General features: G+C 48.6%; 1 protein-coding gene across 1 annotated transcript in view; it reads left to right on the forward strand.

Annotated features, from left to right (window-relative positions):
- The window catches only part of CADM3 (cell adhesion molecule 3), a 195,147-nt gene that overhangs the window by 155,015 nt on the left and 12,374 nt on the right, over window positions 1-27,758 (forward strand). Inside the window, exons 2-7 of the mRNA XM_056853255.1 lie at window positions 610-750; window positions 7,764-7,916; window positions 11,071-11,208; window positions 14,193-14,363; window positions 17,569-17,659; window positions 20,837-21,006. Of these exons, the coding sequence (XP_056709233.1) occupies window positions 610-750; window positions 7,764-7,916; window positions 11,071-11,208; window positions 14,193-14,363; window positions 17,569-17,659; window positions 20,837-21,006 (864 nt within the window). The remainder of the gene's footprint in view (window positions 1-609; window positions 751-7,763; window positions 7,917-11,070; window positions 11,209-14,192; window positions 14,364-17,568; window positions 17,660-20,836; window positions 21,007-27,758) is intronic.

Consider the following 27,758-nt stretch of genomic DNA (forward strand, 5'->3'; position numbering starts at 1 on the left):
AAGCAGCCATTTTCCCCAGGTGAACTGATCTCTGTAGGCTGGAGATTAGTTGTAATAGCAGGAGATCTCCAGCTAGTACCTGGAGGTTGGCAACCCTAATGGGGAGACACCCCCACTGATGTTTCACAGTGGTTGAAGTCTCTGAGCAGTGCAAGGGGGTTATGTAGTGTTGCTCTCCTTTCTTTCATTATCAGTTGTGTTCATACACCAGGCTGGATTTCAAACAGATAGAACTATCTGAAGAAGAAGAACAGGGGAGGAGGAGCTCTGGGCTTTAAAATTCTTGTAGATTTTGGGGTGGAGCCTGGAGGGGGATAGGGTTTGGGGAGCGGAGGGGAGGGGCATCAGTGGGTACCATGCCATGGAGTCTACCTTCCAAAGCAGCCATTTTTCCCCTCTCGGTTAAATGATCTCTGTTGCATGGAGATCCCTTGAAATTCCGGGAGATCTCCAGCAACCACCTGGAGGGTGGCAACCCTAGTCTTGGCCTTTGGCACTGCTTGTAGACCTTCCAGGTTATCTCGTCAGTCTTTGTGGGGGCAACAGGAGTGGATGGGGGGGGGCTGATCTAGCCAGGCCCTTCACACTTTCTCTCTTCACCTCCTGCAGGTAGCCAGCCCACATCGAAGGATGAAACAGTGGTGGCCGGCAGCAAGGTGATTCTCCGCTGCCAAGTAGAAGATCCTGCGAACTCTTCCCTTCAGTGGTCCAATCCAACCCAGCAGACGCTCTACTTCGGAGAGAAACGAGGTATCTTTCTGGTTCTGGTGTTTGCGTGGGGTTGGGGGAGAGAAGGAGCGTTCAGCAGAGAAAGAGGCGGAAGAGCAGGGCCCATCTGTGCTTCATTCGTGATATTTTTAGCTGAATTTCCATCAAAAGGGCTCCGGAAAGGTGTACACTATGAAAAAAGCCAACGCACTCAATACGGGCATTGTGCTCTAATCAAATAATGACTTTAAAATAGACCTGGTAAAGAAGCAAAATGCACTTTAAACTATATAGTGGGTTGGATCCTGTGGATCTGTTCCACTAATGGCTACGCCTTCCCTTGCATATGCTTGTATATGTAGAAGGTGGCACCATTATGGCAATAGAATCAAAGAATCATAGAGTTGGAAGGGACCACCAGGGTCATCTAGTCCAATCCCCTGCACAATGCAGGAAATTCACAACTACCTCCCTCCCCACACCCCCAATAGTTCGGCAGGATCCAACCCAGCAATTTTAAATTCCATTTCTCCAGTAGGTTTAGAAACATAGAAATGCAGAGCTGGAAGGGGACTCCAAGTAGGGTTGCCAGGTCCCTCTTTGCCACCGGCGGAAGGTTCTTGGGGCGGAGCCTGAGGAGAGTGGGGCTTGGGGGAGGGGAGGGACTTCAATGCCATAGAGTCCAATTGCCAAAGCGGCTATTTTCTCCAGGTGAGCTGATCTCTATCGGCTGGAGATCAGTTGTAACAGCAGGAGATCTCCTGCTAGTGCTGGAGGTTGGCAACCCTAACTCCAAGGGTTTTTCTACCTCTCCCATAATACTAGAACACGGGGTCATCTGCTAAAGCTGGAGGGCGAGAGATTCAAAACAGATAAAAGGAAGTATTTTTTCACACAACGCATAATTAAATTGTGGAACTCCCTGTCCCAGGATGTGGTGATGGCTGCCAGCTTGGAGGGCTTTAAGAGAGGAGTGGACATATTCATGGAGGAGAGGGGTATTCATGGCTCTTAGTTATAATGGATACTAGTCATGCTGCATACCTATTCTCTCTAGTATCAGAGGAGCATGCCTATTATCTTGGGTGCGGTGGAACACAGGCAGGATGGTACTGCTGCACTCGTCTTGTTAGTGGCTTCCTGGAGGCACCTGGTTGGCCACTGTGTGAACAGACGGCTGGACTTGGTGGGCCTTGGTCTGATCCAGCAGGGCTTTTCTTATGTTCTTATGTAGGAAATTCTCAACTGCCCCCCCCTCCCGCTCTGCTAGGTACAATGGCATAGAGTCCACACTCCAAAGCAGCCATTTTCTCCAGGGGAAATGATCTCTCTTGTCTCGATCCAGAAAATGTATTGTATATGGCCATTCGCCGTCACAAATAGCTAAAACATAATAATACAACAAATAGTAGTACATACGTACAATTAGCTAAAACATAGTAATATAGCAATATAAATAAAACAAATCAGTGATTAAAATATGATCTCTCTTGTCTGGAGAGGAGTTGTAATAGTGGGAGATCTCCAGGCTCACCCTGGAGATTGGCAACCCTACTTCCAGGCTTTCCCCAGAAGTGATGTCATGCCATAGGCCCAACAGCAACTGTCTGATTTCCTCAGCAGTGGAAAGCTGGGCCTGGGAGCAGGGAATCCTCCCCACCCGGGGAGACAGGCAAGCACATAAACCATTATATTCAGTGCATCAGTGGTACTTTATGCATACGTGAGTACCTGGAAGTTGGCAACCAAAGTCACGCCACACCACCCATGGTGATCCTCCCCCCTCTTTAGATGGCCTGTTTCCCCCAACGGCCAGCTGACGGGCGGTGGGCAGGCCTGTTAATTGGCAACCCTACCTGAGGCCTAAGGCAGTGGAGCCTGCCCTGGATTTCCCAGCTGGCCAATATTTCCCACCTGTGCCTGTTGGCCTCAGAAACAGAAGGGAAAGAGACTGCTTTTACCCAGGATCCTCCTTCCTAGAACGAACATCAACTTAGTGCCACATTCTTAGATCAATTTATCTTGGGTGGGCAAACGTCATGTTTGCATGACAATGTTGCATTCCCCATCCCGGCCTCATCTCCGGGCCTGCCATCGGGTTGCCAGATCCCCCCTGGCCACCAGCAGGGGACGGGGGGCTTGGGTAGGGTTGCCGGCTGCATTTTTTTTGTGTGCAAAAGGGGAAAGGAGGAGGGAAAGAGGGGGAAGTGATTTATGGAAGGCATGTATCTGGCTATGCAGGGCTAGGCAGATACAAACAGCTTGATAAGTAAAAAAACAGCTTTTTAAGAGAGAAAGAAAGACAGAAAGCTTCAATACAATTCATTTCTTAAAATCTAAACAACTTTTTTTCACTTTAAAAAAATCTTTTATTTTACTCTCATTCCCTTTATATACGGTTAACCTTTTTCTGATGCATCTCGGCTTTTTAAACTTCAAAGGGACCTTTTGTCCTCTTACTTTTAATCCTCTGGTCCTGAATTAACACTCTTACCCCAATACCCCAGAGGGCAGGAAGTACAAACAGGAAAACCAGGGATAAAAGTTTTCTTTGAGTTTTTCAACACACATCCCATGGCTCTGATCCATGGGGACCCCTCCGGCTAAGGCTTTTCTTCACTCGTCAGCGGGAATTGACTGATGGAACCCTGGATTCGTTTCCCTGCCAGTTACCTGCAATCCAACCTCACCATGGTGGGGGGCTACTACCATTATTCCGGGATTTTATGAGGCAACACCTTTCACACAGACGGTAAAAATCAGCTGCCTTCATTCATACAGACACACACTTTCTGTTTTGTTTTTCCTTCATCATACTCACAACGGATCGTGATCCCAGCCATTCACTCCTCTTCACGCGGTTTTCTGGAGTCCTTCGCCCCCCCAGGGAAGCAAGCTGGGGTCCCTCCAGCCAAAAGGGCTGGGTGCGCACCAGGGACGTCAGGCCTCCCCTGGGGCAATTTTCTCCATGCCCACCTACCGAAGGCCAGAGAATTCTAAAAGCGAATCCCCTCCCAATTATGTTGGGGTGTTAAAAAAATAGGGAGGCAGCTTTGCAGCTTCGCCCCACAAGTCTGGGCGCCATATGAAGTGCCTGGTTGTCTTATAGAGTCCAATGATAGACAACAAGGAGGAGGTTAAGTTAAAGCAACAGTACTTTATTTAGCTAAACACAGACCTGGGGTGAAATAACCCACAAATAAGATGCAGAGTTACCAGAGAACAAAGGAAGCTCAGTATCATTTATGCATTTGGATGGAGCAGGCCCAATCTTCTGACAAGCAGATTGATACACAAAAGCACCAATACACATTAGGTGTCTACTTCACATTAATTAGCATAGCCTATAGATATTGCCCGAAGGCATCTCTAAGCAAGTGCTAGGTCTTGTGATCTAGGAAGTAGAAAACACATTCCTGAGGTTTGAGGTAATTCAGAGCTCTCTACTGGTGAAAGGCCATACCAGGCAAGCAATGTAATCTGTTGGCCTCTTAACGTTGTGGATGCCAACGTTCCCAAAGCTTCCATGTGTGTGCGTATGAATACATAGTGTTCTATACCAGCCCTTATATCTGGGCATTACAGTTCCAGGTTGGGAAACTCCTGGAGATTTGGGGGTGGAGCCTGGGGAGGACAGAGACCTCAGTAGGGTTCAATGCCATACCACACTCCGAACCATCCATTTTCTCTTGGGGAACTGATCTTTATAGTCTGGGATGAGCTGTAATTCCAGGGGATCCCCAGGTCCCACCTGGAGGCTGGCATCCTTAGCCTTGTTTGTGGGCTTCCTAGAGGCCCCTGGTTGGCCACTGTGTGAACAGACTGCTGGACTTGATGGGCCTTGGCCTGATCCAGCAGGCCTTTTCTTATGTTCTTATGTTCTGTCACCATGAGCCATTCCTAGGGTTACCAGGTCCCTCTTTGCCACCGGTGGGAGGCTTTTGGGGCGGAGCCTGAGGAGGGCGGGGTTTGGGGAGGGGAGTGACTTCAATGCCATAGAGTCCAATTGCCAACGCGGCCATTTTCACCAGGTGATATCGGCTGGAGATCAGTTGTAATAGCGGGAGATCTCCAGCTAGTACCTGGAGTTTCAGCAAATTAGAAACAGCACTTCACGAAGCTAGACACAATGATTATATAGTAGTGGTATTTAATAACATATCCACCACTGATAGTGTGTAGGCAAAAACATGTGTTGTTAATTATTGCCTTAAAAGTAACGCCGAAAAGAGGACTATGCCTTGTTACAAACAAATAACATTATAGATAAGTCCATGAAAGGGGGTGCCAACCTCCCTTTCTTCCACAGATATGCTTCTTGAGAGTAGTAATTCAATAGTACAGTTGTTCTCAACAGAAGCCCGGTAATCTTTCTGTTTCGGAGATTGACGCCTTCTTCGGGGACCACTATATCATAAGTTAATACTTAATACTAATTAACAAATAACAATTAACATAAATATGCTAGCAAATGGACTTACCTATAATGTTGTTATTTGTTTGTAACAAGGCATAGTCCTCCTTTTGGCGTTACTTTTAAGACAATAATTAACAACACATGTTTTTGCCTACACACTATCAGTGGTGGATATGTTATTAAATACCACTACTATATAATCATTGTGTCTAACTTCGTGAAGTGCTGTTTCTAGTTTGCTGAGTATCCCACAGCATGCTAACCTTTGTTTACCACAGTACCTGGAGTTTGGCAACCCTAGCCATTCCTATTTATTATGTCAATGTTTGCAACTACTGTGGTAGGGTAGATGCGATTCTCACCTGGCCCCTTGACTTCCCTGCTGAGCCAGCCATCTTATTGTGGGAAAAGGACTCCTTCACTCGACTGTCGTGAAGTGCTTTGCCCCCATACATATGGTTTATTGACTATGGTCCAGTTCTATAAATCTGAGGGAGAAGTATATTGATTTTAATTCTGTAAATTTCAGAGAGGCAATATATACTATTTCATAGTATTTTATAGCATTTTTAAAAACACTGCTGATTATGTGTTTTTATCTTCTTTTATTTACAGCATATGATAGTTGTAACGACCATTCCGGATTAAACAATAAATTCTGTTTTACAACTTTGAATCTCCCCTCATCTCCTGTCGTGATACGTCATTTTAGTTCAGATCTCTTCCAATACTGTCACCTATCTCACGATACCCTTCAGCCATGCCTAGAACATATAACCCGGTTTATTATAGGTCATTACAGCTAGGACATTCACCGGGTAATCATAAGGAGAGTTACAACCTCCTAAACCCATTGATTTCAAAAGATTTGGGAAGGTATTATTTTGCTTATGATTTCATTGGAAGTGTTTTAATTTGTTATTCTAAGGACCTGAGTCCTTAGACAAGAGTCACTGGAAAAGACAATCATGCTAGGAAAAGTTGAGGGAAGCAGGAAAAGAGGAAGACCCAACAAGAGATGGATTGACTCTATAAAGGAAGCCATGGCCCTCAGTTTGCAAGACCTGAGCAAGGCAGTTAAGGATAGGACACTTTGGAGGACATTGATTCATAAGTTCGCCATGAGTCGGAAATGACTTGACGGCACTTAACACACACAAGGACCTGAAATTTGATGTACCGTATATACCCATGTATAAGCCGACCCGCGTATAAGCCGAGGTGTCTAATTTCTCCCCAAAAATGTGGAAAAATTAGGCACCCGCGTATAAGCCGAGGGTCAGCTTATAACCCCTCCCCCCCTGCAGGCTTACCTGACAGGGCTCTCCAGCGGCGAGGGTCCGGCGGCGGCGCAGCAAGGGGGGGCCTGGGCAGTCTTCCTGCGGCTGCAGGAGGCTGCCCCAGGCCGCTCCCGGCGGGAGGAAGCGGCGGCGAGGCCCAGGGGGACCCGGAGCAGCCTTCCTGCAGCTGCAAGAGGCTGCCCAAGGCCCCTCCCGCCCGGGAAAAATGGCGGCGGGGGCGGGGGGGGCTTGGGCAGCCATCCTGCGGCTGCAGGAGGCTGCCCAAGGCCCCTCCCGCCCGAAAAAAATGGCGGCGGGGGCGGGGGGGCCTTGGGCAGCCTCCTGCAGCCGCAGGATGGCTGCCCAAGGCCCCTCCCGCCCGGGGAAAATGGCGGCGGGGGCCGGGGGGCCTTGGGCAGCCATCCTGTGGCTGCAGGAGGCTGCCCAAGGCCCCTCCCGCCCGGGGAAAATGGCGGCGGGGGCCGGGGGGGCCGGGGCAGCCTTCCTGCGGCTGCAGGAGGCTGCCCCAGGCCACTCCCGGCGGCAAAAAGCGGCACGGGCCCGGCGGCGGCGACGGCGGTAAGTTTCCCCCCTCCCTCCTCCCTCCTCCCTCCTTCCCCCCGTATTGACCCGCGTATAAGCCGAGGCCGGCTTTTTCAGCCCATTTTTGGGGCTGAAAAACTCGGCTTATACGCGAGTATATACGGTATGTTGGGAAGGAAGGAAGGAAGGAAGGAAGGAAGGAAGGAAGGAAGGAAGGAAGGAAGGAAGGAAGGAAGGAAGGAAGGAAGGACGGACCCATTGTGTGTTTCCAAGTATGTGGTTTTTGAGAGTTTTCAAGAGTTTCCAGTATGGTTTTTCAGCTAAACATTGGGAAGAACTTCCTGACAAATTAGAGCGGTTCCTTAGTGGAACAGGCTTCCTCGGGAGGCTTTCCTTCTTTGGAGGTTTTTAAGCAGAGGCTAGATGACCATTTGACAGTAATGCTCATTCTGTGACCTTAGGCGAATCGTGAGGGGGAGGGCAGGAAGGGATGAGTCAATGCTTGGCACTTGTGGCCTTTTCTCACATGCCCAGGGAAATGCCGATCATCACTTGGGGTCAGGAAGAAATTTTCCTCCGGGCCAGATTGGCCAGGGATCCTGGAAGTTTTTTGCCTTCTTCTGGGCATAGAGCAGGGGTCACTGGGGGAGTGGGGTGGGGAGGTAGTAGTGAATTTCCTGCATTGTGCAGGGGTTGGACTAGATGACCCTTGAGACCCTTTCAGCTCTATGTTTCTATGTTTTCAAGTGTTACCAATGTTTGAAGCCCATCTTGCCCACTGCTTTTTGCTACCTCATCTTTTCTCCTTCCTGCAGCCCTGCGAGATAATCGGATCCAGCTGGAGAAGTCTACGCCCTATGAACTGACGATTAGTATCGATAATGTGTCACTGGCGGACGAAGGAGAGTACACCTGCTCCCTCTTCACCATGCCCGTGCGGACTGTAAAGCCCATCGTCACTGTTCTAGGTGAGGCAAGGGAGCAGGAGGAAGAGGAGGAGGATGGAAAGGTGGGGGGAGAAGGTGGCTTTAAGTGATGACCGTAGTCAGGAATAAGAGGAACCCAGATTCCATGGTAGGGTTGCCAGTTCCGGGTTGGGAAATACCTGGAGATTTTGGGGGCAGAGTCTGAGGAGGGCAGGGTTTGGAGAGGGGAAGGACTTCAATGCCATAGAGTCCAATTGCCCAAGCAGCCATTTTCTCCAGGGGAACTGATCTCTGTCACCTGGAGATCAGTTTAATAGTAGAAGATCTCCAGATAAGGTTGCCAGGTCCCTCTTCACCATCGGTGGGAGGTTTTGGGGTGGAGCCTGTGGAGGACGGGGATTGGGTAGGGGAGGGACTTCATTGGTATATGCCATAGAGTGCACCCCCCAAAGCAGCTGTTTTTTACCCAGGGGAACTGATCTCTGTCATCCGGGGATCAGTTGTAATAGCGAGAGATCTCCAGGCAGCAGCTGGAGGTTGGGAACCCAAGTCATCATACATATTTAATGATGATAAAACAGTGGGCAGCACCACTGAAAGTGAAAAGCAGAGCACAAGGAAAAGGGAAAAAATAACAAGGGGTGTTCTAATGAGACTAGGAGCCAACTAATCAAGTTATCTTAACCACTACATCATGAGAGCCAGCATGGTGTAGTGGTTAAGAGCGGTGGTTTGGAGTGGTGGACTCTAATCTGGAGAACCGGGTTTGATTCCCCACTCTTCCACAGGAGTGGCGGAGGCTAATCTGGTGAACTGGATTTGTTTCCCCTCTCCGCCACATGACACCAGCTGGGTGACCTTGGGCTAGTCACAGGTCTTTTAGAGCTTTCTCAGACCCACCTACCTCACAGGGTGTCTGTTGTGGGGAGGGGAAGGGGATTGTAAGCTGGGAGGTGGGTGGGGCGCACAGCGCCGGCTGGGCGCGTGCACGTTGGGACGGCACGAGCCGGCATTCCCCGCCCCGACGGCCAGCTGGGAGGCGGGCGGGGCCGCACAGAGCCGGCTGGGCGCGTGCACCAGCTCTCTGTGCGGCCCCGCCCGCCTCCCAGCTGGCCGTCGGGGCGGGGAACGCTGGTCGCACCGTCCCGACGACGCGCACGCGCCCAGCCAGCATTAACTCCATAAGACACATGGACATTTCCCCTCACTTTTGAGGAGGAAAAAAGTGTGTCTTATGGAGCGAAAAATACGATAAGTATAATTTGTGACAATGGAATCAGGCCCTTGGTGGTAGGGTGGAGTAGGGCAGGAAGAAGAAGAAGAAGAAGAAGAAGAAGAAGAAGAAGAAGAAGAAGAAGAAGAAGAAGAAGAAGAAGAAGAAGAAGAAGAAGAAGAAGTTGGTTTTTATATGCTGACTTTCTCTACCATTGAAGGAAGAATCAAACTAGCTTACCATCCCCTTCCCTTCCCCTCCCCACAACAGACACTTTGTGAGGTAGGTGGGTCTGAGAGAGCTCTAAGAGACCTGTGACTAGCCCAAGGTCACCCAGCTGGCATCATGTGGCGGAGAGGGGAAACAAATCCTGGAGATTTTGGGGGTGGAAACTGGGCAAGGTGGGGTTTGGGAAGAGGAGCAACCTCAGCAGGGTATAATGCCATAGAGTTCATCATTCATATCAGCCATTTTCTCCTGGGGAACTTATCTTGGTCATCTGGAGATCAATTGTAACAGCAGGAGATCTCCAGGTGCCACCTGGAGGTTGGCAATCCTACCCCTAAGTAACCAGTAGATAATTTGCATGTGCATTAACCCAAATTTAGCTGGGCTGCTCAGAAAACAGTTGGGAATTGATCTTATTTTGAAATCTCTGATAGCGCACAGTTTGAACGTTCAAAATTCATTGTTTGAAATTCTCATTCGGGGCCGGCGTTTGGGGGTTAGCATTGCCAGCCACCTGCTGAGGCCCAAACCTCCTGCAGACCATGGGACGATCTCCCAATGGGAGGCAAACCAAATGACAGTGGGGGAAGCAGAGCATAAAAGAATCAGGCACTGAGCCGCTGCTTCCAATATATTCATTTGAGGATTTTTTTTTTTAGCCTGCCTTTCTTCTGTGGGGCTCCTAGCTTCAATAAACACACATAAACAATACAAGAATCAGGGTTGAGTGATAATTCCTGGAGATCTCCAGGCCCCATCTGAAGAGTGGCAACCCTGGCTTCAATAGAGTTGCCAACCTCCAGGTGATGGCTGGAGATCTCCTGCTATTACAACTGATGTGCAAGGGAGAGATCTGGAGAAAATTTTGTGCCAGCCAATTTGTGGCTGCGCCTACCAGTCTGGGTCAGAATTCCAAAGATGCCCGCAGGCTCAAAAAGGTTGGGGACCCCTGCTATCGAAGATGCAACTTGAGGATCACATTTGTATTGCTACTCTGCCTTTATGGTAAACTTCTCTGCAAACAGAAAACTAAGCAGAGACTGGGCTGCCCTAGATCCTCTACTTGCAGGAAGCATTATAGGAGCCGTCCCTGTTGGTTAGGGTTGCCAGGTTCCCTCTCTCCTCTGGCAGGAGGCTATTCGGCTGTTATTGGGAATGTGTGTGCGTGTGCGCGCGCTCATGCACGCGCATCGCTTCCTGTTTAGAACCAGAAGTGCCGCCTCGCAAGGGGCCTTACAGCTCTTAGTTTGAGTGGTAAAGCGGCCCTTTGCCACTCCAACTAAGAGTTTGAGTGATATAAGGCCCCTCGCGAGGCAGCACTTCTGGTTCTAAACAGGGAGTGACGAGCACGCGGTATGTACGTGCGTGCACGTTTGCCCACCGACCCTCAGGTGGTCGGCGGGCAGAGGGGTAAATTGCTGGGGGTTTGCCCGCCACCAGCGGGCGCAACCCTACCATTGGTAGGGTTGCCAACCTCCGGGTACCTGCTGGCGCTCTCCTGCTATTACAGCTGATCTCCAGACAACAGAGATCAGTTCACCTGGAGAAAATGGCCACTTTGGCCACTGGTAGGGTTGCCAGTTCCCTCTTCGCCACCGGTGGGAGGCAACCCAATTTGAATGGAACAAACTGCAGAGCTTGAATTTTTTTGCTTTGGGTAGCCGCCCTACAGCGTCCCTGGATTCCAATGTAACTGTGGATTTGTAAACCAAGGCACTAGTCCTCAACATCGGGATTTCTGTTCTGTTCTTGCAGGAATTCCCCGGAAGCCCCAGATCACCGGCTACAAGGAGCCTCTCAAAGAGGGGCAGACGGTCAAACTGAAGTGCGTCTCCTCGGGCAGCAAGCCCGCTGCTCAGCTCCAGTGGCAAAAGGGGGGCAAAGCACTGATAGGTACGTGGCGGAGGGTTGATACTTCTTTCCGAGCCAGGTAAGAACGGCTGCGCTGGATCAGACTCAAGCTTTATGTAGTCCAGCATCCCACCGTTCCTAGCCAGTCACCCCCTGATATAGAATCATAGAGTTGGAAGGGCCCAGACAGACCATCTACTCCAACCCCTTGCCCAGTGTAGGATCAGCCTGGAGCACGGGTGTTGAACTTAGGCTTACCAGGTCCCCCTTCTCCTTTGATGGGAGGTTTTTGGAGTGGGGGAAGGGTCGCGCGTGCCCAGAAGTGCTGCATCACACCCGGTTTACACCCTCTATGGTTCCATAGAGTTTCAGCCGAGGTTGCCAGACCATTCGCGTCGCTTGTGGGTAAACCCGGAAGTGATGCGCGCGGAGTGTGCACATACGTATTGTGACCGCTGGTCCTCAGCTGGCCGGCAGGCAACCTGGTGGATTGGCGGGATTTTACCCGCCACCACCGGGCACCTGGCAACCCTATTTACCACTCAAACTGGGAGTTTGAGTGGTAACCGCCCCCTTGCGCTGCGGCGCTTCCAGGTGTAAACCAGAAGTGACGTGTTGTCGTGCCCGCGGGCACGCATTGCCCGCCGACCCTCAGCTGGTCGGCGGGCAGCCAGGTGGATTGGCGGGGGTTGGCCTACCACCACTCGGCACTTGGCAACACTAGTTGAACTCAATTGTTAACGCGGGCTGGGTATGACGTAAATGTCACTTGGTCAGGCTGGGCCATGCCTTGCCAGGCCAGATTGAGATCGGGGGCGGCAGCGTCAGCCTTAGCTGGCTCGTGGGCTGGATAAGGCTCTCAAAGGGTCAGATCTGGCCCTCGGGCCTTATGTTTGACACCTCTGGCCTAGAGCATCCCTGAAGTGTCTGTCCAGCCGCTGCTGGAAGACTGCCAAGGAGGGGGAGCTCACCACCTCCCTAGGCAGCTGATTTCACAGGTGAACTGCTCTCTCTGTAGAAAAAAAATTTCCCAAATAGCCAGCTGGTCCCTCTCTGCCCGCAATTTAAGCCCATTATTGCGAGTCCTATCCTCTGCTGCCAACAGAAACAGCTCCCTGCCCTCCTCTAAGCGACAGCCCTTCAAATACTTAAAGAGAGCAATCATGTCCCCCCTCAACCTCCTCTTCTCCAGACTAAACATCCCAAGTCCCCCAGCCTTTCCTCATAAGACTTGGTCTCCAGGCCCCTGATCATCCTCGTCACTCTCCTCTGCACCCGCTCCATTCTGTCCCCATCCTTTTTGAAGTGAGGCCTTCAGAACTGCACACGGGACTCCAGGTGCAGCCTGACTGATGCGATTGGGATGTTATGTCCCTGTTGATACACCCCCTCAGTAGCCTTTTTTGACACTGCATCATACTGGTTGCTCATATTTAACTTACAGTCCACAAAGGCCCCAAGATCTTGTTCACACACACTGCTGCCCAAATGTGTGTCCCCGATCCAGTATGCGTGTTTCTCATTTTTGTTACCCATATGTAAAACTTTGCACTTATCCTTGTCACTAATGTCTGGTACTCAGATATGCTGCTTCTGAACATGGAAGTTCTATTTCTCCAGAGGGAGAAAATGGGGTGGGTGGGAATTGGGGGCGTGCAGCAGTATTGTGCTGGCAGACGATGTAACTTCAAGTGAAAACCAGACATGATTCCATTACATTGGGGGTGACACTCTAAGAGTTGCCGAAAACTCTATGATTTAACCAAAGAGTTTTGGAAGAATCCTAGAGTGTCCTCCATCTGAAGTAAGGACATCATTTATCATTTTCTTTAGAAGTGGCATCACACACCAGCACATTGCCAGTGCACCTGTTCCTGTTAGCATGGTGTAGTGGTTAGCAGTGGTGGACTCTAATCTGGTGAACCGAGTTGGTTTTCCCACTCCTCCACATGAAGCCAGCTGGGTGACCTTGGGCTAGTCACAGTTCTCTTAGAGCTCTCTCAGCCCCACCTACCTCACAAGGTGCCTGTTGTGGGGAGGGGAAGGGAAGGCAACTGTAAGCAAGGTTGAGAAGCCTTAAAGGTAGAGAAAATCGAGTTATAAAAAACTAACTCTCCTTCTCTTCTGTTCCTCCTGGGAGATTGCAAGCCTCAGCTGGCAACCCTACCCCAGGGCCTTTTGGGGTTGGGAAACTGTAGGGGCAAAGTCTGAAGCTGACCCTCTAGAGCTTGGTCATGATCTAAATTGGGTCCCTGCAGCGCTTCAGAATTGAGTCCCCACAGGGAACTCGCAGCTGCAGCTTGGCTGCAAATCCCCATGCCAATCACACGCTACATCTAGTTTGAGCCATGAAGAAGCTTCCTACAAAAGACCACATATGGAAGTTTTCCAACAGCTTTATCCCCCCTCCCCACAAACATTACCACAATCCTTGCCTGTGAAAATTCAAGTTGGCCTATCATAGAATCATAGAGCTGGAAGGGACCACAAGGGTCATCTAGTCCAACCCCCTGCACAATGCAAGAATTCACAACTACCTCCCACACACACTACTCCATGCCCAAAAGATGGCCAAGATGCCCTCCCTCTCATCATCTGCCTAAGGTCATAGAATCAGCATTGCCGTCAGATGGCCATCTAGCTTCTGCTTAAAAACCTCCAGGGAAGGAGAGCTCACCACCTCCCGAGGAAGCCTGTTCCACTGAGGAACCGCTCTAACTGTTAGAAAATTCTTCCTAATATATGAAGCTTCCTTCTACTGAATCAGACCATCAAGCTCCATCAAAGTCAGTATTGTCTACTCAGACCGGCAGCAGTTCTCCAGGGTCTCAGGCAGAGAGGTCTTTCACATCACCTACTTGCCTAGTCCCTTTAACTGGAGATGCCGGTGATTGAACCTGGGACCTTCTGCATGCCAAGCAGATGCTCTACCACTGAGCCACAGCCCCTCCCCTACACCCAAGGTCTTCTGTCCCCCTTTGCTACAGTTCCCGATGACAATTAATGCTGTCTTGCAACTTCCATAGGTAAAGACCCTGAGGTGGCAGAAGACAGCAACGGGAAGACATTCACCGTCACCAGTCATGTTGAATTTGTTGTCACTAAAGAGGACAACGGCGTTGACGTTGCCTGTACGGTTCGTCATCCTTCGCTGCCGAACTCCGCCACGTCGACTACTCTGAAGATAGAAGTGTTCTGTACGTCACCGTGAGCCTGGGGGGTGTGGCAGGGAAAATAATTTCAACCGGTGTTAGGACCCATGGTTCAGTGGCTAACCAGAAAACAAAAGCCCAGTTCACCTATTGCAGTGCCTCTCTTTGTAAGAAAGGGCGTACGCATGTTCACCTTACAGGTGAAACCGGGGACCAGCACCTGGGTAACACTTTGCATCGTGCTCACGCTGAATGTAACTTGAGAATTACTCAGTGCACGTATAAAGAAAAATCAAGTGTGTGCCGTACACAGATTGTACACCAGAGGTTTCCAACATGGTGCCTGTGGGTGCCCTGGCACCCACCAACACCTTTTCTGGTGCCCGCCAAGTGTTTTTAGAAAGTAGGCGGGGCGAAGTAGGACTTTCACCCTGCAAGGCTTTTGATTGACTATTAGTGATTTGATTGGCAGCTGCTGTCAGCACAGCACAAAGATCTATACTGTATTTCTGAAGTTGAGCTGTGGCATCCACGTTGCGGCTGGCTCCGCCTCCTGCGGCAGCCATTTGGTGGCAGCCATTTTGTTGCTGCGCCCACCATGCCGTGTCAGAATTTCAAATGTGCCCGCAGGCTTGAAAAGGTTGGGGACCCCTGTTATATGCCTTTCGTTGTAACATGGGAACATGGCTACTGGCTGTTGATTCGAGCTAATAATATGATCTTGGATCTCCTTACAGCAGCCCAAATGATGTTTGCTAAAATATTAAGAATTTAAATCTCAAATGATGGACTCACGATGTTTGGATAGCGGTTAAGTTGTCTAAACGGAGAGGGTCTGTTCAGCCAAGTGGTGCGATACAGAAAGTACTCATCTTTGCACACTGTTGGAAACATTTCTTAGAATTTCGGTAACAGAAATTTGGGTGACATTTGAAATAGATATATATAGAATTGTTCCTCTCTGTTATAAGCTGAAATGTATTTCATAACTTCTGTCAATCTGTCTATAAAATGTTGACGCAACAAAAACCATGGAGAGTCAGCCTCTTCTCGAACGAGGTATTCCCTCTTCCTCCACACACAAAAGGGACTGCCTCTTCTAGCTTGAAAATCACTGAATTACAAAGTAGTTTTTTTTCTTCTGAACCAATGTTTAGTCACATATAAATGCAAGCAGTTTTCATCAATCCATTAATGGATTAAAACTCTCATATGATTAATCAGCAAAGCAGAAATCGATTGACAAATGAAAATATTTTTTTTAAAAGACAAGTATTTTTAAGAACTGCAGTTGGCAGGTGCCATCTCAGAAGAGGGATTCTCCACATTCGCAGGAGGGAATGCCTCTTCTAAGATGGGACCTGATATACGCTTTAATTGAAAGCAAAAAAGGGCTGTTTTCTTTTCCTTCTGAGCTTTTTTTTAATTGATATTTAAATTTAGGCAAATGGAATCGATTAGTAAATCAGTTGAAATGATTGATTAACCCAGTGAACTGCTTTGAACTGGGTGCCAGACTTAAAAGAGAACCTTTGGAGTGCCACAAGAAAAGATCTGGTAACTCCCTGCTTCCGAGTGGCTTCATCCATTCCGATAGCTCCTTTTTGTGGATTCAACTCCATTTGCAATCTAATTATTTTGTTCATTGCTTTTGTAAATTTGGGTCTCTAAAACTTTCTTTTTAAATATGCATTTTAAAAAGACTCTCGGCATCCTCCCCATCCTCTATGCTTGTAATCTCTCATTTTGGCTTCCTGTTCTTCCCCCCTTCTTGCTCTCTTTGCTCTCAATCTAATCTGTTTTAAATCTCCCTTTCCCATGATTTCTCAGCCTTATTCTTTTCTCTCTCTCTCTTCCCTTCATATGCTTGCAAGACTCTTCCGCAGTCAGCCCAAATGGTGTGCCATCTTCCTTTTGTTTAGGAATTTATTGAAAACAGTGGTCGTTTATGCATGGGAGTTTTACCTGAGGTTCGTTGCTTGCTGGACCCACACTTTCCTATTGGGAATCTCTGCACCAGCAGTCTCTAAGCTCATATCAAGTCCCCGCCCCTTTAAATGCTGCTTTGTAACTGGCTTGCTTTGTAGAGCTTACGGTGAGAGAAAATTCCCCCCAAAAACCGAATTGCTGCATAAAAAAGCATTTTAAGAACAAAACACAAAGCAATCTGAAAGTGGGGGGGAATCCAAGCCTTGGTTTTAAAAAGCCTTTCTTCTGCTCAGAAAGAGCTTCCAGGAAGCAGGAAGTATTTGAATCCCTTCCTCTTTATGTGCTGCTTTGTAATTGGCTGTGAGAGAAACCAAGTGTGCATGTCCCGCACTTTGCCTTATGCACGGGGATTTCACCTGGGCTGAGCTCAGGGGAGATGGAAGAATCGGGTTAACAGAGGGATGGGATGTCCTGGGATTTGTGAGGGCTGGCAGTGAGGTCACCTCCAATGGATGGAAAACTCATGAATAACTCCAAGGACCAACTGAGACAGACCGGGGGCAAACGTGAGTGAAAGTACCCATGCATAAAGGGCCACTGTCTCTCCCCGATTCTGCTTTTTCCTTCCCTGATTGACATTTTGGCAACCAATCCCTGTTCCCTTCTAATCCCCCTCCTCTCACATTCCAGGATTTATGACACCATAAACTGGTAGGCAGGGCTGGGTCTTCTGGAACTGTTGTACCAGTCATGTATCAATAGGGTTGCCAACCTCCAGGTGTTGGCTGGAGATCTCTTGCTATTGCAAGTGATCTCCAGGCAACCGAGATCAGTTCACCTGGAAGAAATGGCTTCTTTGGAAGGTGGACTCAATGGCATTATACCCCCATTGAAGCCCTCCCCAAACCCTGCCCTTCTCAGGCTCACCCTCAACCCAAATCTCCAGGTATTTCCCAACCTGGACCTGGCAACCCTATGTATTGACTGCAGCTAGGATTGCCAGGTCTGGGTTGGGAAATACCTGGAGATTTGGGGGAGGGTGGAGCCTGGGGAGGGTGGAGTTTGGGGAAGGGAGGGACTTCAATGGGTTATAACGCCATAGAGTCCACCTTCCAAAGTAGCCATTTTCTCCAGGGGAACTGATCTTGGTCGTCTGGAGATCAGTTGCAATAGTGGGATGTCTCCAGGTGCCACTCAGAGACTGGCAACCCTAACTGCAGCGCCGGGTCATGTTTGACAGCTCAAACTTCAGGGGCGGGCACATGTGAGGGTATGGACAACCAGTCTGAGGGAACCATTTGATGTTACTTTGTCTCTCCAGACGTGCCCGTTGCTTCTATCGAGCCAGACCCCACCTACCCGCGAGAAGGAGAAAACCTGAGGCTGTCCTGTGAAGGACAAGGCAACCCAGTGTAAGACCTGTCTCCTCCTGTCCTCCATCATACACCCATCCCCACTCCAGGCTGGCTCTTATATTCCATTCAGGATGAATGGGTTTTTACCATCTTCAAGTACTTGAAGGGCTGTCATATAGAGGAGGGTGCCGAGTTGTTTTCTGTTGCCCCAGAAGGTCGGACCAGAACCAACGGGTTGAAATTAAATCAAAAGTGTTTCTGTCTAGACACTAGGAAGCATTTTCTAACAGTTAGAGCGGTTCCTCAGTAGAACAGGCTTCCTTGGGAGGCGGTGAACTCTCCTTCCCTGGAGGTTTTTAAGAAGAGGTTAGATGGCCATCTGTCAGCAATGCAGATTCTATGACCCAAGGCAGATCATGAGAGGGAGGGCACCTTGGCCATCTTCTGGGTACGGAGTACAGGGTCACTGGGGGTGTAGGGGGGAGGTAGTTGTGAAATTCCTGCATTGTGCAGGGGGTTGGACTAGATGACCCTGGTGGTCCCTTCCAACTCTATGATTCTATGATTCCATTCCTCAATGATGTAGTGGTTAAGAGCGGTGGTTTGGAGCGGTGGACTCTGATGTAGAGAACCGGGTTTGATTCCCCACTCTTCCACATGAGGCTAATCTGGAGAACTGGATTTGTTTCCCCACTCCTGCACATGAAGCCAGCTGGGTGACCTTGGGCTAGTCACAGCTTTCTCAGCCCCACCTACCTCACAGGGTGTCTGTCATGGGGAGGGGAAGGGAAGGTGATTGTAAGCAGGTTTGGGTCTCCCTTAAGTGGTAGAGAAAGTTGACATATAAAAACCAACTCTTCTTCTTCAGTGGCAGAATTTCTCTTGGAGCAACGTTTATTAATTCCAGAATTAGACTATGTCCAGTTGGCTGCCGCTTTCAATTCCCGTCACTTGTTTGCACCATTCTGAGTATATGAAGCTGCCTTATACTGAACCAGACCCTTCGTCCATCAAAGTCAGTACTGTCTACTCTGACCGGCAGCTGCTCTCCAGGGTCACAGGCAAAGGTCTTTCACATCACCTACTTGCCTAGTCCCTTTAACTGGAGATGCCGGGGATTGAGCCTGGGACCTTCTACATGCCAAGCAGATGCTCTACCACTGAGCCACGGCCCCTCCTTTGTGTCCCCAAGGCACCTGTGTGCATTGATAAATCCCAACTTATACACTGATGGGATCTGTGCTGGCAGCGACAGACCAAGAAAGGAATCTTGGGGTGGTAGTGGCTACCTCGGTGAAGAATGTGCGGCTGCTGTGAAAAAGGCAAATGCCATGCTGGCCATAATTAGACTAGGAATAGAGAATAAATCTGCTGCTATTTTACTGCCCTTGTACAAATCTATGGTGAGACCATACTTGGAATATTGTGTACAGTTCTGGTCACCCCACCTAAAAAAGGATACTGCAGAGCTTGAGAAGGTGCACAAAAGAGCAACCAAAATGATCAGGAGGCTAGAGCAACAGCCCTATGAGGAGCTGTTAAAACACTTAGGGCTGCTTAGCTTGGAAAGAAGGCGGCTGAGGGGAGACATGATAGAGGTCTATAAAATTATGCATGGTTTGGAGAGAATGGACAGGGAGAAGCTTTTCTCCCTCTCTCATAATACCAGAACGTGATGTGAAAGACCTCTGCCTGAGGCCCTGGAGAGCCTCTGCCAATCTGAGTAGACAAGCTTGACCTTGATCGACCAATAGTCTGATTCAGTATAAGGCAGCTTTGTAGGGGAGGGGCTGTGACTCACTGGAATAGCCCCCGCCTTGAATGCAAAAGGTCCCAGGTTCAATCCCCAGCATTGCCAGTTAAAAAGGACTAGGCAGTCGGTGATGTGAAAGACCTCTGCTTGAGACCCTGGACAGCAGCTACCAGTCAGAGCAGGCAAGACTGAATTTGATAAGCCAATGTCGTGACGCTGCTTGAGGAAGCTTCCTGTATTTCACAGTCACCAGCATCTCTGCCATGGGCAGTGGCCTGTGGAGGGTGAGTTAAGGCACAGTATCTAAAACTGAAACACCTTCCGGTTTTTCCCCTGGGCGTGGCAACTGCCTGCTCACCCAGCAACACCAGGTTGGTTGGATTATATTTTTTAGATATTTATACTATGCCTTTCTTCCCAACACTGCTTAGAACATTCTCCATTCCTCCATTTTAAACATCACAACAACAACCATGCGAGGTAGGTTAGGCTGAGAGGGAGCAACTGGCCCAAGGTCACCCAAGTGAGCTTCCATGGCAGTGTGCGGATTCGAACCTGCGTCTCCCAGATCCAGCTGCAGCACCCTAAGCCCTATACCAAGATGGGTTCTCACATGTTGGTTTCTGCTGGACCAGTGTCACCCAACAAGGTTCATGGCACTGCGGTAGGGTTGCCAGCTCTGAGTTGGGAAATACCTTGAGATTTTGGGGGTAGAGCCTGAGGCAGTTGGGGTTTGGGGAGGGAAGGGACTTCACTGGGTTATAAAGCCATAGAGTCTACCTTCCCGAGCGGCCATTTTTTACAGGTGAATTGATCTCTCTCTCCTGGAGACGAGTTGTAATAGCGGGAAATCTCCAGCCACCATCTGGAGGTTGGCACCCCTACCCTGCGGGTCAGGTCCAAAGGGGGGCAGATCCCCCCATTATAGTCCAATTGGTCTTCAGTGACAGGGTTGCCAACCTCCCGGTGGTGGCTGGAGATCTCCCATTATTACAACTGATTTCCAAGCGACAGAGATCGGTTCACCTGGGGAAAATAGCTGGTTTGGAAGGTGGACTCTATGGCATTATACCCCACTGAAGTCCTTCCCCTCCCCAAACCCCACCCTTCTCAGGCTCTACCCCCAAAATCTTCAGTTATTTCCCAACCCAGAGCTGGCAGCCCTATTCAGTGACTCTGCATACATAAGGCATCTTTAGCCCAAAACGGTATATCAAACTTTGAGTGGTCAACGGCCCCTTGCGATGCGGCGCTTCCGGGTGTAAACTGGAAGGGATTTGGTGCATTGGGCAGGCATGTGTGCACGCGTTGCCCGCCAACCCTCAGATGGTCAGCGGGCAGCCAGGTGGATTGGCGGGGGTTTGCCCGCCACCACCTGGCACTTGTCAGCCCTGGGGTGCCCAGATATTTTAATTTAACTTTGCGTATTCATCATCGACCGAGTCTTGGGATCTCCTTAATGGGTCATTCTCTCTTCTCAGCCCCCAGGAGTTCATTTGGCGGAAGGAGGGGGTTGACGCACCCTTGACAGAGACCCAAGACAACATCCTTCTCTTCCTCTCTTTGAACAAAAGCGACAGCGGGACCTACATCTGCAGCGCCAGCAATATCATGGGCACCTCTGAAGCGAGGTACAACCTGGCTGTTAATGGTAAGCATTGTTCCACAGTGCCTTCTGTTGGCTGGACGCCTTTTTTTTGTCTGACTGAGTCTCTTTTCTGCATTTTTTTCCGCAATATAAGGAGCATGGCCTTGCGCTTTCTTCATGCGGCTCTCGGGTCTTCTCGGATGATTCCCAGGACAGGAATCTATATGATCTATATGATGTCTGACCTGTTGAGAAAAGTTGCTGTTTGTTTTGTTTTTAATGTTTTTCCCCAGATTTGTCTCCGCCTTTCCAGTAGGGCCCTCCAGATTTTGGTTTCAGGTGGAATTTATTGTCAACGTTGGACTGGCAGTAGGGTCGCCAACCTCCAGGTACTAGCTGGAGATCTCCCGCTATTACAACTGATCTCCAGCCAATAGAGATCAGTTCACCAGGAGAAAAGGGCCGCATTGACAATTGGACTCTATGGCATTGAAGTCCCTCCCCTCCCCAAACCCCCCCTCCTCAGGCTCCGCCCCAAAAACCTCCCGCCGGTGGTGAAGAGGGACCTGGCAACCCTAACTGGCGGGGCGTATCACCAGCTGATAAGGGGTGGTTTGGGAGGACAAAAGGCCCTGCAAAGGGCCTCACCCCCCACCACCCCCAATGTGGGGAGAGGAAGGAAGAAGAGCATACTCACTTGCAGGAGAAAACAGTGGTCCGTCTGGGGCCGCATCCTGGACATTTGCTCAGGGACCTAGAATTAGGGTTGCCAACTTCCAGGTACTAGCTGGAGATCTCCTGCTATTACAACTGATCTCCAGCAAATAGAGATCAGTTCACCTGGAGAACATGGCTGCTTTGGCAATTGGACTCTGTGGCATTGAAGTCCCTCCCCAAGTTTAGCCCTCCTCAGGCTCCGCCCCCAAAACCTCCCACCGGTGGCGAAGAGGGGCCTGGCAACCCTACCTAGAATCGTTAAGGGTACTCCAATGGACTCCAAAGGAGCTCGAATACACCTCCTGACTGGTAACTGACGGTGTGACTTGTGACTCCTTTGACAAACCTTGCCTGGGATACCTGGGGCCATGGATCTGTGACAGTCCATTCACACATGCAGGAAACAGCTTGACTTCGCAGTCCTCCTGTGAAGAACTTGGAGGTGCAAACCTGCCTCCCTGCTAAAACCACTGTCAGAGGCTCGGCTCTCTGCATACTCCCTTCTTCAGAAGCAAGAAAGGGCTTTACAAGAGACAGGGTCTTCTCTATGTTGGCACCTCATCTCTTAAACTAACTAACTCTCTCTGTCCATTCACTCAGCCTTTAAATGTTTGAATCTTAAGATGCTAGATAAAGACATCATGATTTTGTTTCTAAACCTTTGGCAATAATAACATTTCAGTTGGCTCTATTCATTCTTTGCCTTAATCATTTTCATCTGATTTTTAACTGCCTCTGGATTCTTTTTTGCCATTCCTTTGTAACTGCTGCCATTATGAGTATGTTTTTAACCATTCCTTATTGTTGAGACAATTTTTTACAATTATTGGAATTTTTTACAATTAGTCTTTTCCTGATTTCCTTTACGACTATTTATTGCTTCTGTGTTTTTTCTGAACCGCGTTGAGAACCTCAGTTACAAAACAGCCTATAAATCTCCTTAATGCATAACCTGCCCACAGAAAGGGGTGACTGGGAAGAAGAAGAAGAAGAAAAAGAAGAAGAAGAAGAGTTGGTTTTTATATGCCGACTGTCTCTACCACTTAAGGAAGAATCAAACTGGCTTCTGATCACCTTTCCTTCCCCTCTCCACAACAGACACCCTGTGAGGTAGGTGGAGCTGAGAGAGCTGTGACTAGCCCAACGTCACCCAGCAGGCTTCACGGGTAGGAGCGGGGAAACCAACCCCGTTCACCAGATTAGAGTCGCCGCTCATGTGGAGTAGTGGGGAATCAAACCCAGTTCTCCAGATTAGAGTCCACTGCTCCAAACCACCGCTGTTAAACCACTATATCACACTGGCTCGCCATATTTAACCATATTTGTTTGCAATGTTTTCTCCTACCCTTTCTCCAAGATTCTCCAGATGATGTAGATTTAAACCATACAACAACATTGCATGGCAGGTGAGGGTTAGAGAACCTGGAGTGGTCCATAGTTACTCAGTATGTTTTGTGTGTTCGCATGGATTTGAACCCAGAGCTACTCAGTCACTGTCCGACACTCTGGTTCCTTGTACCAGCTCTTGTGAAGTCCATTCAAAATTTTAATTGGGCTTTAACTGACTCGGGTTTTTTTCTTTGCGGAAGCAAAGGAATTGTGCTTTTGGCCTGTGGCATTAGGAAATGTCCCTTTGAGTTGTTTATGCTCAGTACCCACACTCAACATGTGGCCGCATGTGTGGCTCAACATGTAGGCTCAGTAGCTGCACAACAACAGCATATGTATTGAAATCAATGCTCACAGAAAGGCAGCAGACTCAAGAGCACTGCCCACAATACAGTGCACAACCACTGGCTAGTAAGCATGACATCTACATACATAGGAGGCTTATGCACCTACACTACACCAGTGTGGTATAGTGGTTTGGAGCGACGGACTCTAATCTGGTGAACCGGGTTGATTTCCCCACTCCTCCACGTGAGTGGCGGACTCTAATCTGGAGAACCAGGTTGGTTGCCCCACTCCTCCACATGAAGCCTGCTGGGTGATCTTGGGCAAATCACAGTTCTCTCCAAACTCTCTCAGCTCCACCTTCCTGTGTCTGTTATGGGGAGGGGAAAGGAAGGTGATTGTAAGCCGGTTTGATTCTTCCTTAAGTAGTAGAGAGTCAGCATATAAAAACAACTCTTCTTCTTCTTTAAATGCTCCCTGAGATCACGAACATTTCAGTGTTCCTGCGCGTATGGAGGGAGTTTGCATGCGTACACTTCCTCCATGAGTGTCTACTCCATGATTGCAAGCCAGGGATTGCACATAGGCAGAGGGCAGGACCAGCCACTCTCATGCCTACCATCCCTCTATGCACATGGATTTCAATGCACGAGAAAAGTAGAGACGCTTCAACACCTGCCATTTGGGCTCACACCCTGTTTGCCAGTGGCCATTGGGCAGCCAGTTTTCCAATGGCTTGTTTGGCTGTTTGGAGCCAGTTTGAGGCTGTTTGGGGGAATTGCCTCCAACTATTCCTTCTTAACAGCACACTACAGTACAATCAGCTTTTTGCACGTGCGCATTCTCACACACACTGATGGAGTGGTACTTCCGGCATGGCTGTTCCTCTTGGCAAGCAATGGCTTGAGCAGACAGATCCTATAAATCACTCATAAATAAATCCTGCCATTCACTGTTCATCTATGTCATCCATAGCGACATAAATGGTTGTCGATCAGTTTGGGTTGGCAGCATATTCACACATGCGCACTTTTCAAAGCCCAGTATTAACCCCTTCAGCAGGCATTCCAGTCCTCTGGTGAGGAACTAAACAGATTCAGGGGTCGACTTAGCTCTGACTACCACAGTTCAATACAATAAGCTCAACTGCTGAATATGTGGACAGAATGGAGCAGGTACAGACGAGGGTGATCAGGGGCCTGGAGACCAAGCCCTATGAGGAAAGGCTGAGAGACTTGGGAATGTTCAGGCTGGAGAAGAGGAGGTGAAGGGGGGGACATAATTGCTCTCATTAATTATTCGAAAGGCTGTTGCTTAGAGGAGGGCTGTTGGCAGCAGAGGATAGGACTTGCAATAACGGGTTTAAATTACAGGCAGAAAGGGACTGGCTGGATATTAAGAATTTTTTTTAACAGTAAGAGTAGTTCAGTAATGGAATCGGCTGCCTAAGGAGGTGGTCAACTCCCCCTCTCTGGCAGTCTTCAAGCAGCAGCTGGATGAAGACTTTTCAGGGATGCTTTAGGTGGATCCTGCATTGAGCATGGGGTTGGACTAGATGGCCTGTATGGCCCCTTCCAACTCTCTGAATCTATGATTCCATCCTCTTCTGTACTTTGGGCTGTCCCAGCATGGTGTAGCGGTTAAGAGCGGTGGTTTGGAGCAGTGGACTCCAATCTGGAGAACCGGGTTTGATTCCCCACTCCTCCACACGAGCGGCGGACACTAATCTGGTGAACTGGGTTGGTTTCCCCGCTCCTACACATGAAGCTGGCTGGGTGACCCTGGGCTAGTCACATTCTCTCAGCCTCACCTACCTCACAGGTTGTCTGTTGTGGGGAGGGGGAGGGGAGGTGATTGTGAGCCAGTTTGATTCTCCCTTAAGTGGTAGAGAAAATTCGGCATATAAAAACCAACTCTTCTTCTTCTTCTTCTTCCTTAGACAGTCGTTGGTGTTATTCTGTGACTTTTAATTTCTGGAGCTTTCATTCATTTGTTTCTTAAGATTAGCCAACATAATTTGTTACCTAATTTGCTGTTAGCATCCCATCCGTTGTTTTTTTTAAGTGCTTTATTTGTCATGGTTTTTTTTACTCCATTTTAGATTCAACACCACTTCAAAATGTCACTACGCTGCACCAAAATGTCACAGTGCTATGGGCAAAGTCAACTGCAGAAACTTCTCCCCCGTGATATTAGAAGTCAGTATCACCTAATGACATTGATTGGTTGTAGCATTAAAAGAAAGTACTCCCCCCCCCCTGCAAATGCGTATTTAACCTTTGGAACTCTCTGTCACAAGATGGGGCTGTGGCCACTGGTTTAAACATTAAAGTATTAAACATGCCCTCCTGTATAAGCTCTATCAGCAGAGGTTTTCCATGATAGCTAAATGGAACCTCCATGTTGAGAGGAAGTATATCTTTGGCTGGGACATCAGTAGAAGAAGGCGGTTGCTGTCATTGAATTATTTTTGCTTATTTATTATTTAAATTTCTATCCTGCCCTCCCCAGCCAGAGCCGGGCTCAGGGAAGGTAACAACAGTAAAATTATAGCTATAACCATAATACAACGTAGTGTAGTGGTTCAGAGCGGTGGACTCTAATCTGGAGAACCGGGTTTGATTGCCCACTCCTTCACATGAGTGATGGACTGTGATCTGGTGAACCGAGTTGGTTTCCCCACTCCTACCCATGAAGCCTGGTGGGTGACCTTGGGCTAGTCACAGCTCTCTTAGAGCTCTCTGAGCCTCACCTACCCTCACAGTCTGTTGTGGGGAAAGGAAGGGAAAGCAATTGTAAGCTGGTTTGAGTCTCCTTAAAAGGCAGAGAAGGTCGGCATATAAAAACCAACTCTACTTCTCCTACATATACATTAAAAAAAAAACATCCAATATCATTAAAACAAGATCGAGCAATCTTACCTACAACATGAAAAGAATAGATGGCGTTCAATTAAGAACATAATAGCTGCTGAGCACATGGAAGTCAGACAGAGCCCCCCATAATGCATAACCAAGCAGAGCCAAAAAGGAGACGGTGGGGGTAGGGATGCTAGCTAGGGTTGCCAACTGCCAGGTAGTGGTTTGAACCTAGTGGTTTGAACACAGAGTTTGACTTATCCTGCTTCTTGTAAGCAGCTGTCCCTTTAACTAGGTCTTAACATCCTTATCTCAAGCCTCAGCTGTGGATACTTTAGGAATTGTTCTTTCTCTATCACTCCGCAAGCAGCAAAGGCTGAGGCCAGATTGAAAATTATGAAAAAACCTTAACGTCTTGTAGTATCAGATGGGGTAAGATGTATTCCCTTTCTTCCCTCTTTAACATCCACCATTCTTATAAATTTTTAAGATAGCTTCTTCCCATTTATTTTTCATTCTTAAATGGCTTTATTGTATTGCAGGTTATACATGTGATGAACTATTCTACTTAGTTCTAATTCCTTCTCTAAAAGTGGTTGGTAAGCCTTTAAAGGCCTTAATTTCTTAAAATTGCTTAGATAAACATTGTTGTTAACAGTGTTGTTTCATACCATTGCATGAAATGTCTGTTTCCTAAGAAAAGTGTGGTCCCTTTAAATCCTCAGGGTCGGCAAACTGAAGATTCGAAACGCGTCTTTGCGACGGACCCACCTTGGACCGCATTTTTGTTTTGTTATTATTGTGTTTGTAATAGCACCATTGTTGTGTATTGCTTACAACCACCACTATTGTTGTGTACTGCTTATAACCATATCTTTTTGGGTTTATATTCAGCCCGGGAGGCTTTAGTTTTGTTTAGCTGTTTGGCTTTCCTATATTTTCAGCCTATTGGCACTGCCTTAAGCCCTGCGAGGCTAGCCCTGCGAGGCTATTGTGTGTGTGGTTTTGACACACTTTTCATTTGTTTTGGTGGTCTATTTTCAATACATTTGACAGTAAGATAAACACAATTGTTGTTTTTTGATGTTTATTATTTTGAGCCACGTGCTGCCTCTTTGTACAACTGCCAGGTAGTAGCAGGAGATCTCCTGCTAATTCAACTGATCTCCAGCTGATAGGGATCAGATCACCTGGAGAAAAATGGCCGCTTTGGCAACTGGACTCTATGGCATCGAAGTCCCTCCCCTCCCCAAACCCCACCCTCTTCAGGCTCCACCCCCAAAATCTCCCACCGTTGCGAAGAGGGACCTGGCAACCCTAATGCCAGCAGATGACACCCATGGCTGCCCTCAGTTATAGGCCTGGTGGAAAAGCTCCTTCTTTCAGGCCCTTGGGATTTTTTAAGGGCCCTGATGTCACTGGGGAGGGAGTTCCACCAGTAGGGTTGCCAGCCTCCAGGTGGTGGCTGGAAATCTCGTGCTATGACAACTGATCTCCAGCCAATAAAAATCAGTTGCCCTGGATAAAATGGCCGCTTTGGCCATTGGACTCTATGGCATTGAAGTC

Source organism: Euleptes europaea, chromosome 7, assembly GCF_029931775.1.
Source record: "Euleptes europaea isolate rEulEur1 chromosome 7, rEulEur1.hap1, whole genome shotgun sequence".
Classification (NCBI taxonomy): Eukaryota; Metazoa; Chordata; class Lepidosauria; order Squamata; family Sphaerodactylidae; genus Euleptes; species Euleptes europaea.